The 14,350-nt window shown below is 32.3% G+C and overlaps 3 protein-coding genes across 3 annotated transcripts; 1 reads left to right on the top strand and 2 right to left on the bottom strand.

Moving 5' to 3' along the window:
* Positions 1 to 1,364: 1,364 nt before the first annotated feature.
* On the bottom strand, positions 1,365 to 4,103 carry LOC126755453 (malonate--CoA ligase ACSF3, mitochondrial). Its single transcript, XM_050468030.1, has 3 exons — positions 4,020 to 4,103; positions 3,120 to 3,312; positions 1,365 to 3,009 (listed from the first exon to the last, which is right to left on the bottom strand). Exons 1-3 carry the CDS (start codon positions 4,101 to 4,103, stop codon positions 1,478 to 1,480), a joined length of 1,809 nt encoding a protein of 602 aa, XP_050323987.1. The 3' UTR covers positions 1,365 to 1,477.
* Positions 4,104 to 4,466: 363 nt separating this feature from the next.
* Positions 4,467 to 5,484, bottom strand: LOC126755452 (cleavage and polyadenylation specificity factor subunit 4). Its single transcript, XM_050468029.1, has 2 exons — positions 5,311 to 5,484; positions 4,467 to 5,259 (listed from the first exon to the last, which is right to left on the bottom strand). Exons 1-2 carry the CDS (start codon positions 5,411 to 5,413, stop codon positions 4,484 to 4,486), a joined length of 879 nt encoding a protein of 292 aa, XP_050323986.1. The 5' UTR covers positions 5,414 to 5,484; the 3' UTR covers positions 4,467 to 4,483.
* A 295-nt stretch (positions 5,485 to 5,779) lies between these two features.
* On the top strand, positions 5,780 to 14,204 carry LOC126756716 (E3 ubiquitin-protein ligase RBBP6). Its single transcript, XM_050469969.1, has 13 exons — positions 5,780 to 6,107; positions 6,519 to 6,750; positions 7,209 to 7,385; positions 7,834 to 7,979; positions 8,032 to 8,190; positions 8,261 to 8,595; positions 10,125 to 10,501; positions 10,762 to 10,902; positions 10,968 to 11,243; positions 11,302 to 11,394; positions 11,469 to 11,534; positions 11,594 to 11,716; positions 11,772 to 14,204. Exons 1-13 carry the CDS (start codon positions 5,942 to 5,944, stop codon positions 14,059 to 14,061), a joined length of 4,581 nt encoding a protein of 1,526 aa, XP_050325926.1. The 5' UTR covers positions 5,780 to 5,941; the 3' UTR covers positions 14,062 to 14,204.
* Positions 14,205 to 14,350: the final 146 nt, after the last annotated feature.

Here is a 14,350-nt window from a genome sequence, read left to right as displayed (position 1 = left end):
GCTGTAATTTCTCTGACCAGACAAAAGATATTTTTTTATAAAAAAAATCTCATTGCATGCCATTTTTATTTAGTTGCTACGGTGCATGCACGCACAACTTTTCTCGCTTTGCTTGGTTCCTGAATGAATGCTTTTCTTTCATTGATTCTCTGTAATAAAAATGGGGACTGTTTTCAGAACAAAGAAATGTGTGAAAGAGGCCATACACGACACACAAGTGCGTTCGATCTATATGAAATCGTTTCGCCATACACGACATACAAATCTATTTTGCGTTCGTTATTGAAACAATGAATATGTGCGACAAGCAATCGGAAAATTGATCGTCCGCGATCTTTCCTATTCGGCGACACAAGAAAAATGAGATTTTGTGTGCACACAGCGCCATACACGACATACTTGTGTGTACACCAATCGTAAAAAATCAAACATTTTCGCGAACATGGATCGGTATGCGCACACGCCCATACACGAGTAAACCGCAATCGCACACATACCGCTCGAAAGCATATGTATGTGTGTCGTGTATGGCCACTTTGACCGAAAGCGAAGCCAAAGTACTACGTGAATCAGCCTTTAGCTTCAAATCTTCACGCTGATGCCAAAAATTTACCTCTGCAAATAGTTGCTAACTAGTCGCATTGATAGAACACCTTTATCATCGTTAATCTACATATATGAAATTAGTTTTAAAAGCTTTAGGAATGACCGATGTGTGTTAAAATGATAATTATCCGACTGTCAATAACCCTAAGAGTTTAGGTGTTACATTCGTTAGCTTGTGCTCCTTTACTCCTCATACGACCACGATAACTGCCGAGCCGAAGTTCAGAGCTGCAACCAAATCCTTAAGCCGCTGGCCAGCTGATCAAAAAAGGAAAAAAGAAATAAACTTGGTTGGCAACACACAAGACAATTCGCCGGTCGGTCTTTAAATACGGGTCACAGACTAGTGGTCGCTGGATGTAGTGAAACGCAGACTAAGAAACTTCAGATGCGTCAAAATACTGCACTCCGAATTATCACAGGGTGACTTTTGATGCCTCCGATTGATCGTTTGCATAGCGAGGTCCGCATGCTTTTTGTCAAGACACATATTGAGCTCCTATTAATATGCCAACCATAATTTGGTAGCATTTGGAGCCATTAACACCTTAACAGATTCCCTCTCAGTGAAAGGCGTACTTGAGAGTCGACCCACCACCAATTGCAGACAAAGACCTCGAATCTAGAGTAACCCTTGCGATACTTCCTTTTATAGCCCACTGCAAGCTGAACTCCGACTTATCCAGAATCGACACCGCCATACCGAATTTACATACATGATCCGATTATATGATAATTGCTTTCCTAAAATTTCACAACCAACTTTAAAACAATTTCGTTAGAGTAATGATTATTAGACATTATGTTATTATAATCGGAAACATCTTATAATAACTATAAGTAAATTTCTCAGCGACATATAATGCAGATATTAAAAATAATACAATTTTGTTAAATGATTCTTCTCAATTTTTCCTTCCGAATTTCGATGTATATATGGAACAATTTTAAAAATATCAGGGCACATATGTGGAGGCAACCATTTAGAACAAAATAGCTTAATATTGGCTAAATCCTGAGTTGATTCTGCTTTAATAACACATACAGCGCAAATACTCATATTCCAGTGTGTGTGACGAACAGCTACAACTGCAACATCTTTTATTTTATAGTGAGTTTTTAATAGTGTTTCTATTTCATCACTTGAAATACTTCGTCCAGCCCTTTTAAAAACTATGCTGTCAACACGCCCCAGTAACCTAAGGGTATTATTTTCAAATTCCACAATAATACCTGTTTTATAAAAATTGTTTTCAAAGCATATTTTAGTATCATCTTGATGCAGGTATCCTTTGAAAATAGTTTGCCCTGATACATGAAGTTCCCCTAAAAAATTGTCAGATCTGGTGTTGAAAGATACAATTTGTGCAGCATTAACAACCCCTCCATTTTCTGTATTTCCAATTGCAGCTGCAAGTATGGTTTTATCTTTAGAATTTACAATACGAATTATAGTTTGAGGAAACGGCACATTAAAAGAGTTTTGCTTCCGCTTACGCCTTATATCTTCAATATATGGATTACCTAAAATTGCTCCGGTTTCGGGTGTTTCATAATACCGGAGTAGTTTATGTCCTGTTAATTTATACCAATAATAGAAAATGTTCATTGGTAAGGGAGTTGATCCAGATATCATTAGTCGAATATTAAGCTGACAATAGGTTTTAATATACTCAACCATGCTGGGATTATTAGAAAATGCTTTGGCATATATTTTGAGGATTTTGGTATATGTTGAAGGTAATGCTGTCAGCATATTGGGTTTATCCTTTATTAGCATATTTATACCAAGTATTTTATTCCATATTTTGTCGTAATTGATATTATAGCATAAATCAATTTTTCCACCAACACTTAGCAAGCACATCATAGAGTGTACGCTATAATTATTAAATTCTACCGGCAACAAGTTTAGCAAAACATCACTTGATTTATAATCCCATACTTGTGATGTTCCCTTTATTCGCGAGAGCAGGTTTTTATGTGTTATTCGACATCCTTTTGGTTTTTTAGCTGTACTGTTATTATAGACCAACATTGCAACAGAACAAGAATAGAAGTCGTTATTTAAAGTACCTTCTATAAAAACATTACTCCCGACCGTAAGTAAAGTCTTTTCCAAAAAGTGATGATTTATGCTATGTTCTGGTATAAAATGGTGATCAATAATAATTAGTGGTATATCAAACATTGTAGCAAGCTTCTTAGCTATCTTTTCATATAGTTGTCCAGAAATTATTATTTTAGATTTGGAATCACCAATAATAAAACTTAATGTTTCAAATGGAAATTTATGTAGAAGTGGCATAAAAACTTGTCCAGACATCCAACAGCCCCATTGCGTTAATGGTAATAAAGCGTTATTTTCACAAAAAACTGCAACATTACATGATGCACCACTACCTTGGAATGAGAGCAATAGATTAACACATATTTTGCTAACATATTGTACCATATATTGGATTATACATTACATATAACTATATAATCATATATTACCGTTATTAACGTACCACATATGTTGGATATTTGAATGGATAACTTTTTTGAGCCTAAATATAGTTGTTGGTATGAATATTCAGTAGCATTACTTTTAATAGCAATATGATCTGCATGTAACAACACTTTTTTAAAAATAGGTACCACCCCACCATTTTCTTCTTCCTTTCTAAAATATTCTCTCAAATGTGTAAGGTGTTCAAAAATCTGAGAAAAAATACAATACATTTTAAAATGCTGTTAACATATTACGATCAGTATCATAGTTTTGTTAATTAGGTTGTGTGTAAAACATTTAAAAATGTCGTCAGATCAACGGTCTGTTTTCGAAAAAAAAATCGGAAAGATGGCTAAAACACGTTAGATAAAACGCCGTTAGCATCAGGATTTTTTTTAATTTAAGTTCATTAAAAGATATCATGCTATTTATTTATTGTACTAAGCAAAATTTTTAAAATGATAAAGCGGATTGGAATAACAGTTTGAAAAACTAATGACCGTATCGTGGTCAATTTCTGTCTGACTCAATAAATTTCTGTCTGTCTCTACAGCAAAAACAACAACATTTCATTTTATTAGTCTTTAATACACTTTTTCCAACTATCTTTTAATCACCAATTTGTACGTTTGAACTCCCAAACATCAATTAACAAAAAGGTTTAGGGACAAATAAATGGTTTAATGCATATTCTTAACTTATTTCCAATTGAATAAGTTTTCAATTTCTTTGCACACATTTGTTTATATAACCTTTTCGTCTATATGCGTTTTAACTCTTCATTTTAAAAATGTATTATGCATCAAGACTTGTGAACCGAATATTATTTAATTTTTAAGGCACTTCATTTATGAATTCTAAAAACTAATTATGACGAAGGCCAAATTTAAAGTCAAGAAACCGATTAAAATCCTACCTTTATATTTGTTGAAATCTTTTTTGTCACTATTATTCGCGAATATATATATTTAAACGCAATAGAACTTTTGTTTGCAAGCATTATTAGAAATTTGAAGTAAAATTCCTAAGTTCCTTCTTCTTTGGTTTATATAGGATCGAACAGAGTGTGGTATAAAAATACAAAGTATTCTAATGTGAATATTTTAAGAATTGTATACACAGTTTACACTAAAAATTTGTATTACAATATTTCCAGATAACTTCCAAAGAAATACTTAAGATTCCCAGTTCCTGTAAAATGTTGAGAATGTACCGACTATATTTTCAGCAGAAAAAGTTAAATTTTAGATGGTACGAAAATATCCATGTAAGTATTTCTACTAGGTCATAACTCTGTAACTGTGTATGTATATTTAAAAATTAAGAATTATTGTATACTAACTATGATCGAAATAATTGGTAATTTCATTGCTAATTTATTTATTTGTGGCTTCTTTGATTTGATAAAAAAGCTAAGTGACCTTTAGGGCACTTATTTGCGTAATGCCCTTTATTTCCACATTTGTAGCAAGTGATTTCATCTAAAGGCTTTGGCACCTTTGTAAAGTTGTTGCTCGACGACACATGCTCAGTTCCGTTTTTACCTTCTGTATTTTCTTTAAAATTGTACGCTTGATTTTGTTTTTGGAAGCCATTAAATTTGAAACGGTTTTCACTACTTTCGTTAGCATCAGGATTTTTTTTACACGCCGAAGCTTTATGTCCCAGTTCTCCACAAAAGTGGCAAGTTGGCACCTTTTTAAGCATAATTTCTTTTGTTGTGTCTGAAATTGGTGGCAGTTCGAATCGGGGATGCATAAATTTACAATTCCAACCATTTTCACAAAAGCCGGCCAAGTAATTACTACAAAGTACACGACGCACGTGACGATGTCTGCAATGCGGCCCGTGTCTACAAAAGCCCCGATCATACCATGGACAATCTTTTACTTTACTTTCCGGATCGATATGAAGAAAGGGACATTCCTTATTATGACACGCATTAAATCGAGAGTAAAAGTAACATTCTGGCATTTTTTTCATATCATATTCATGTAAAAATTCGCATTGATCTCCTTTTTTACATAATCCTCTTAGCCAGTGCTTGCACACTATAGTTCTATCTCCTCTAATATGACGGAAGGGGCAGGATGAGCCTTTCTCACACTCCAAACCATTTTGGGTACTCACAAATTGACAAACGGCAGCCATCGATTCTAAAAAAAAGATTTATTTAGTTAACACTTATGATTTAATTATTTACTTACTGTCCATTCCGAAGAATGGTAAAGCGACGGCACCAATTTGTTCAATCAAATCTCGTTCTATTTTAAAATCTATGTTATTGACATTCGCGAGTAAAATTTCCATTTTTGCAATTGAATATTTAGGTAGACCAACAATGAAATAAACATCTTTCACTGAATAAGATGCCACTAAGTACTAATAGAATTTCTTTTTCGAAATAATGCTGCCATATTACTACAACTATTACGTCTAATAATAAATATATGAATTTAAGACTACGTTATTTAAATAATATTTCATGGATTTACTGGAAGAAGGCTAAAACTGTTTGTTTATATTTCGCTGATAAACAATCTTGTAATTAAATTAGTCAAGCTTATTTTTATCTAATGAGAAAACGTTACCTCAAATCACCCTGCGAAATGTTCCTAAAAGTGCTTATACGTTCTCTGGTTACAGTGCAAATCATAAAAGCTCCTTCCAAACATTTCCTTAAGTACATTCTCTGGCTCATGCACTTTGCAAAAATTGAAAGCGAGTTTACTCGAAGAAAGCGTTTTTTTGCTACATTTCAATATTTTATTTATTTTATTTTTACAAATTGTGATTTCTTCTTAATGTCAGTAGATTTGGAAAACAATTTGTGCAAAAATGTCTGTACATTATAAATTCAAAAGTGCGCTAGACTTTGACACCGTCACATTTGACGGTCTTAATATTTCAGTTGGAGATCTAAAAAAGGCTATAATACATCAAAAGCGTTTGGGAAAAGTGACAGATTTTGATCTACAAATAACAAATGCTCAAACTAAAGAAGGTTTGTATTATAATATCTGGATGTGTTAATCAAGTTTTGCTAAATAACAAAATATTTTGAAAAATTCAGAAAGTAGATTTATATATTTATGGAATTGCTTGTTCCTAGTAGTTGGCGTTGTATACTGGTTACATCAGATAACGATATATCAACATTCACTGAAAAACTACTTATTAACTATAAAAATTAACTTAATAAATAATCGGCCATATATGCTTTAAATTATTAATGGCCTGAAAAAAAAGTTCGTGAGAGTTTGACCCAGCAAAAATTATTATGTACACTGAAAAATCTCCCCGCATCAGTAGGTCGTATTAGTCTTTTTACTGGCATATAAATCTTATGTAGCAAAAAATTAGTTTTACTGTTTATAGACTTCAAACCTAAATAATTAATTTCAATTTCTTTTAGAATACCAAGATGATTCTGCTTTAATTCCTAAGAACACATCACTTATTATCGCGAGAATTCCAATATCTCAACCAAAAAAGGCGTGGAATACCCAAAGTATAGAAAAAACACCGCAATCTCGAGCAATTTCTCGAGATGCAAATTCTTTAGACTTGTCAAAAATGAAAGGCAGTGAAGAAGAAAAAATTTTTGAAATGATGCTTCAAAGTACCGCTGATTACGACCCAAAAAGGTAAGATTATGATATTCTTTACATTTTTCTTTATGTTATTTCTCTACATTAAATACTACATGATATAAATTCGTTTATTATATTATTGTACCCTAAGCAGGGAATTTTTGAGGGTCTGTCCATCTGTCTGTATAACATAATCGCATGTTATCTCCCTAAATTTTTGAGATATCGATCTGAAATAACTAATTTGTCGGGACCGCTCATATCGAACCACTATAGCATTTAGCTGACATGCCATTGAACGATCAAAATCAAGTTCTTGGTCAGAAAAGTTTTTTTTTTGCAAGATCAATTCGCATGGTTTATTATATAGTAGTGCTATAATAATCCATACAAACAGCGATCAAAATGAAGTTTTTGTATGGAAACTTTTTACTACCGAAGTTAACAAACTTTCCTGTTTTTTTTCACATGGATATATTTACTATTTATACCTAAATTAAATTATTTTGCAGTTATCATAGAATAAGAGGGCACTCTCAAATTGGTGATGTTCCGCCTACATACCGATGTAACAGATGCAAAAAAACGGGGCACTGGATAAAAAATTGCCCTTACACTTTAGGCAAGGAACATAGTGACATCAAAAGAAATACGGGCATACCAAGATCATTTCTTGATAAGGATGATAAGTAAGCATGCAATTATAGATATACATAGTTTATATTCAACAACTTTTTTATCGTTCATCTTTTGGAAAAAAAGAATGCGTAACTAAAATAGTTTTAATGCCATAACATGTACCATCGGTATACTATTTTTTGTAACAACGCGTTATTTCGTAAATTAGTACAGTAATAGTGTACAATTTTTCAAAAGGAACTGAAGGTGAAGTTTTTTTAAGTTAAAGTTATTTTTTTTTTTTTTTTTTATTCTAAACCACCGGTCTTTAAGTTAAGCTCATCATAATATAACAATTCGTTTCTTAGATATATGGTTAGGTGGCCTCGATGACAACCTTCATTGTATATATTTCTGAATATCTATATAATCTTATACATATGTTCTTTTACTTATTCATATTAATTATCTATTTTTAAATACTAAAAGTTGTTTTCTTTGTTTCTAAAATCATTGCAGAGAAACATCTGCCGATTTCCCAGAGACGAAAGTCTCAATTGAGAAAAAAAAGGAAATACCGGATGACTTAATATGCAGTATCTGTAAAGACCTCTTTGTTGATGCTGTTATGATTCCTTGTTGTGGGAGTTCATTTTGTGATGATTGTAAGATAATAATTAAATAATATTATTTATTCTACAAATATTAATTCTTTAGGTGTACGCAGTGCATTGCTCGAATCTGAAGACAATGAGTGCCCCGATTGTAAAGAAAAAGGATGTTCACCTGGTTCATTGATTCCAAATCGTTTTTTACGAAATTCAGTAAATGCGTTTAAAAATGAAAATGGCTATACCAATATGAAAACCAAAAAAGGTATTTTTTACAAAATAAAAACAATTGTAAAAATAAATTATCGATTCGTTTTTTTTTTTAATTCTTGTAGAAAAATCTAATAATCCTGAAGAGATTACATCAACGAAGGTGAAAGTTATTGCTGCTGATATTAACAAGTTGGTAGAAGAGCAAACAGAAGTGGCCACTCCAAAGGAAACCTTGAAAACTGACGATGAGTCGCAAGCCAAAGTTGTTGAAAACAGTTCAAAGACTGAGACAACCAAAGCTGAAGAGGTGGAGTCAGATTATGAGGATAACATCACTATAATGATGCCTCCAGTGCAGGTTAAGAACTTAAATTCGGGAGCAATTGAACTTAGTGGGCGTAGTGTTAGTCATCCAAAACCCCCGGGTATAGAAAACTCACCACATCATAAGCTGCAGGTAACTCTTTCTCTAATTTCGATACATACCTTATGTACAAACGTATTTTGAAGTTGCAAAACAAATTTTCTGGGTTACCCTGTAACACTAATCTCAAATATAATCAATTTGAAACATATACATATAAAACCTATTTAATGAATAGTAAAGTATGTATGTAAATATATTGCAATTAAATTGTAATATGAAAAACATACATAATATTTAAATAATATATTTAGGTCCTTAAGTTTTAGTGCAATAGCTGCAACAAAAAGGAATACAAATTTCACAAAGCTTTCTTATTTATAATGTTTGAACTGAGTTTGTTGCACGAATTAGTTACACATAGTTCTAATAAATTACATCTAATTAAGTTTGAGGACCTAATTTCTATATATAGCAACACACACTCAAAGTAATACAAATTCTTATAGCAATATTCCTTAACAATAAAATAGAATATTTCATAAGTAATATACAAAATTTATTATTAAAAAATCTGTATTGGTATAATTTGTATATAACATCCATAGAATTTCCGGCCTTGCATGCACATCAATTTTTACTTTCGAGCCCTTGATTACAAATATGTATAACAAAATATTTTTGATGTAAGGATTTATTTTCTAATGTAAATAAAATCAAACACAATCAATATGTGTACAATAATAAAGTTACTAGATGTGAAGCTATTAGAATCATACCTAAGCCTTTATATTTTAATTAAATAAATTAAATAATCTAATTTTAATTAAATAAATAAAAGATTAATGTTTTCAATTGACAGAAGATGACCATCCACTATACTGTAAATATAATTTATCAATTCTTTGGCTTATTAAAAAAAATATAAATTAGCAACAACTAATGCATGGTGTATTTGTCAGTGTGCTGATAAAGAACTTTTATTTTCTTTGTTGAAAATCTTGATAAGTACAAAAAACAGTGTATGAAATATAAGATTATAATTTGATTCGATTAATTGCACGTCCACATTCTTTGTTAAAATGAGGCTTATGATAGATGAAATGTGTTATTGATTAAAACACTTTTCTAAGCAGATCGACAGGTACATGTGGGGGTAATTGTGTATTCAAATAAAAATATTTGTTGTAATTTTGTCAATACATTTCTATTAAAGAAAGAACACAATCCAAAAATTTCAATGATATAGAACGATTCCATTGTAACTAGGAGTTGTTCATTTTAAGCACTGCGGAGTATATTGAAATTATGTATTAAAATGTAAATTCTGCCAAAAACCATCGGATACATTGTTTTATTGTATTGGTTATTTGTCATAAGATAATCGGTGAAAATTCACTCCATATGCTAAAAATACATAAAAATACATCATCCAGTAAGACTGACACAATCGTTAAATCAAATGAACGAGATGTGGTACAGCTGTGGGACACACCACTAGTGGTATAAATTAATTTCTTGTTTTTTCTAATAAGTTAAAAATTTATTAAAAAAAACCAAAAATATGTCCATATGTAATAATTTATTAATAGAAATAATTATAACAACACTTTTATTTCTAGGTATCCCCTTCAGATAGCCATAAGAGAGATAACCACCTTGGCTTAGATACTGAAAGTAACGAATGGGATCAAGATTACAAATTAGAAAGGGATTATGCAGAAGAAGATGCAAATGGTAATGTCTTTTATAAGAATTCTACAACGAAACAGATTACGCAACCTATAAATCAACCATTGCATTACGGACCAAATAAGATTCAATTACGGCCACCCAGACCGAATCATTTAATGGACGTTTATTCAGCTCCGTCAAATAGAGCTAATACTTATCAGCAGATACCACTTCCACATGTAATAGCTCAAGATACAATAGTTCAAGGGCAACCTATGTTGCCATTCGGACTATACAATCCAATGGGGCCTAGGCCTAATGTTACGTATGTATTACAATTTCAATGTATATCGTATTTTCGATTTAGAGTGCGAAATTGCAAAGTGATTTGTTCGAATATCATTGGATATTAAAAACAATTTGATTCCAAATTCAGAAATTGTTTGAAAATATATTTCTTTAAACATGTATTACAATGCGTTTAGAATTTTTTCACTCTAATGAAATTATACGCATGCAGGACATACTTATTCGTAAATATTTTACCGGAAACATCTTGAAGTCAACTTACAATTTATATCTTAGTTATCAACATCCTGTTCGACCGATGTTTCATAATGTTCCACCTGGTTTCCCACCAATCAGATGTCCACCAGCTGAGATTCATCATGGCAACAGTAATCTTGCTTCAGTTTATCAGGGAGTAGCAGCTAAAGTTGGCACTGGGTAAATATTATTGAAAGAAACATCCTGAAGAACCAAATATCTTAATTGTTTCAATGAATTTTTAGTATAATTGAAGATCCACTTGAAACTTTTAACCGACTCATGAAAGAAAAAGAACGCAGAAGAGAAGATCGCCGTCGTTCAATGGAACGTCGCCGGTCTTGGTCTAATGAAAGACACAATCGTGGGCGAGTTCATGCGTCACCATATCGCAGAATTGCTCGCGAAGTCAAGGAGAAACTTAGGCCACATGATACAGAAAGAAGACGCGATAACGGATTTGATCGTAATAAGTCAAATAGAAGGAGAAGATCTAACTCGTTTAGTGATAAAAGTTCAAGGTATATTTTGATTTTTGTAAACAATTTAAATAAATTGAAATCTTTTTTTTTATAATAGGTCAAGATCTTGGTCTAAATCGCCAATAAAAAAACGTTCCAGATCGCCTTATAATAAACGCTCTCGTAGCCGCACTCATACCTTTCAAGAAAAGTACGTTCAGCTTATATGAGATTTATTATATTAATTTTTCAAACAATTCATAAAACTTTGCTTTCAATTTGCAGGCGTGATACCGGAAAGAGTCATAATATAAGGGGAGAGGGATTGCGTTCGGAATCAACAATACAAAGGTCTAAATTTCTTAGCGCGCTTAAATGAAATAATACTAAAGTTTTATTTAAATTGACAGGCGCAGCACAAGTGAAGAAAGAATACGTTCATTACGGCAAAACAACTTGGATTGGTATTCTCATCAAGGCAGTACGATTGGCCCGTTTGAATCTGAGAGATATGCAGTTTCAAGAAAGGAGAGGTACAGTATTTGTACTCGATAATTGCAATTGTAAATAGAACAATTTTTATTACAGATTTAACGAGATTCCGGTTGAAACCCTAGAACCTCCGCCTCCTGGTTATGAACTAAATCCATCATCCAATAATTGCTCTTACCAATTTAATCAGCAAGATTATATGAATTCAAGAAAGCGAAAAGATCGCCCTTCAAGTGACACAAAAGAAAAGAAACAATTAGACTTTCGAGGTGGCTCAGATAAAAATGATGTGAAACCCCTAACGAGAAATACTGAAAAAAAGGTTAGAAGAACTCGCAGTCCTACACCAGTATCTAAGAAAAGGTCCGGTAGTTGTGATAAATTAGAAAAACACAATAGTAAACGCTCCCGAAATAATATTCTTGTTTCTCGAAAAAGTGTTGAACGAAACAAACCCGATGATTATTATAAACGTGAAAGCAGTTCTAACGAAGCAGCCAAGCGCAATAATGAAAAAAATTACGAGAAAAGTATAAACTCATCCGACGAAGCAATAGTAAAAGAAATGGCAGTTAACTGTGTAAAGAGCGAAAAACCAGAAATTTTTGATCGCAATAAAAGCCCTGAAAAACAGAAAACTAAACATGGCAGTACTATTAGTAAAGAGGATGAAATACGCTCAAATTCTAGCAAAGATGAGAAAAACTTAAGGAAACCCAAAGATAAAGATCGGAAAAAAAGAAGGAAAGATAAAGAAAGAAAGAAAACTAAGAAAGAAAAAAAAAGTAAAAGAGATCGAGAAAGACAAAAGAACTCAGCTGAATCTGAGGAACGGACAAAAGATGTATATATCTCAAGAACGCCGGAGTTAAATAGTTGCCATAACATTCCAACTGTTGGCGATATAACTTCAATTGAGGAAAATAATGCGAATGTAAATAGTTCACAATCTGTTCGAGATACCGTTGATACAATAAAAAGTAGTGATCAAGAACACCCTCAAGATAAGGTTAAAACAGACGCTAATACTAACGATACTGAATTTAGGCGCGTTGATTCAGTTTTAGATATTCTTGATTATGAGACTGAATTTGACGACTTAAATTCTCATGGTCAGCAAAAGCTTAAAAATACCGCACCCGTCCCTGAACCTTCAAAATGGGAAATTGATGATAACAATATATGTGTTGCTAGTCAAATAATAAGTTTAGGGCCCAAAGATGGCACTGATTATCAGAATGAGAAGTTATCGAATGAAAAAGTTACTAATGAAGTATTGCGTAAAGCTGAAAATGCTATATTTGCACGTGCTATTAAAGCTATATATCCTTTTGATAAAACTGAAGGAAATAATGATAATCAAAGGGTATACGGTGAAACATTACCGAGAATTGTCCCGAAAGATAAAATTAAAAACTTTGAAATTACTGTACCAACTAGTAATAGTCAAGAACGCTCTGTACAAATAAAAGATGACTCTTCACATTCACCTAAACTGATTAAGTCTGTAAAAGAAAGATTAGGAAGCAAAGTTACTACGAAATACGACTACTCTCCTGGTCGGGAAAACCGCAACAAGCAGCATATTAAAAGCAATACAGTCGGTCAAAGTGTTTACGAAAGGTCGGAAGAACGAAACAGAAATAAATTTAAAGATAGAGGTCGCGATAATCGTGATAATAGGAATAGCCGTGAAAATCGTGACAGAGGTGGGAATAAGTTTGCAACCTTATCAAGTAGAGATAGAGATCGAGAAAGAAATCGTGATCGTGATAGATTTCATGAAAACGACAAATATCGAATCAAAGAACGTGAGAGAATTCGGGAGCGTGAAAGAGGTACTACTTTAGATAGTCGACACAAATCTCCAAAGCAATCGACTCGTGAAACCGAAGTGACATCAAGAAGTAGGCCACGTATTAGAGATAAGGGCGATGATGAAGGATCACATACCACTGCAGGACCTAGGGGTAATGAAAATACAAATAGCAATTCGAAAGATAAAATCAAGTCAAAAAAATTAAGTTTGGAAGATCGGGATACAGCGGCTTGTCCTTCAAACGTAGATGTAATATATAAAAAGAGAAGCCTTTCAAAAGAAAGGAATAAAAGTGAAACTCGCACCATTAAAAAGTATTTCACTGAAACGGAAAATAGATTAAAATCGCATAACTTAAGCCCATGCAGTTCTTCCCGGTCTGCTGATACGAGCTCTGATTCCGAATCTGACGAGGATAAACGCAAAAAAAAACCTAAATATAAAAAAGACAAAAAACATCAAAAACGTTCAGAATCAATGGAATCTATTATGAGTTCAAAAGAAAAACATGCGAAGAACAAAAAGCGAAATAAATCTTCAAAAAAAAAGAAGAAAAACAAAAAATAGTTTTTCATACTTTATATTTTAAATAAGAATTGGAAATATTTAATGTATAGCTCTTATATTAGATTTTGTGTAATATTGAATAAGAATGTAATCACACATACATATGAGTGTATGGCCCAATAAATAATGGATAAACTAATAAATTATAATCGGTCTTTTGAATAACTTTAAGGGGAGCATCTGCTTTTTATCAACTCAATTTGGGGTTTAAATAGGAAAACCGCAATTATAAAAATTATATATGTATTGATGCGAAATGGCTGAGGAGCAAAGTTCTTCAAAAATAGCA

Source organism: Bactrocera neohumeralis, chromosome 4 (assembly GCF_024586455.1).
Source record: "Bactrocera neohumeralis isolate Rockhampton chromosome 4, APGP_CSIRO_Bneo_wtdbg2-racon-allhic-juicebox.fasta_v2, whole genome shotgun sequence".
NCBI classification, from domain to species: domain Eukaryota; kingdom Metazoa; phylum Arthropoda; class Insecta; order Diptera; family Tephritidae; genus Bactrocera; species Bactrocera neohumeralis.
Note: the sequence above shows the minus strand (reverse complement) of the source record. Positions and strands in the feature narration are given on the sequence as shown.

Bases quoted from the DNA above. Each gene is read 5' to 3' on its own strand.
- LOC126755453 (XM_050468030.1), bottom strand. From the start codon at position 4,103: ATGCTTGCAAACAAAAGTTCTATTGCGTTTAAATATATATATTCGCGA. The intron at 3,313-4,019 runs GTAGGATTTTAA...ATTTTTTCTCAG, and splicing joins AGATTTCAACAAATATAAAG to ATTTTTGAACACCTTACACA. The intron at 3,010-3,119 runs GTACGTTAATAA...TCTCATTCCAAG, and splicing joins TCAAATATCCAACATATGTG to GTAGTGGTGCATCATGTAAT.
- LOC126755452 (XM_050468029.1), bottom strand. From the start codon at position 5,413: ATGGAAATTTTACTCGCGAATGTCAATAACATAGATTTTAAAATAGAA. The intron at 5,260-5,310 runs GTAAGTAAATAA...TCTTTTTTTTAG, and splicing joins ACCATTCTTCGGAATGGACA to AATCGATGGCTGCCGTTTGT.
- LOC126756716 (XM_050469969.1), top strand. From the start codon at position 5,942: ATGTCTGTACATTATAAATTCAAAAGTGCGCTAGACTTTGACACCGTC. The intron at 11,535-11,593 runs GTCTAAATTTCT...TTAAATTGACAG, and splicing joins TCGGAATCAACAATACAAAG to GCGCAGCACAAGTGAAGAAA. The intron at 11,717-11,771 runs GTACAGTATTTG...TTTTTATTACAG, and splicing joins GCAGTTTCAAGAAAGGAGAG to ATTTAACGAGATTCCGGTTG.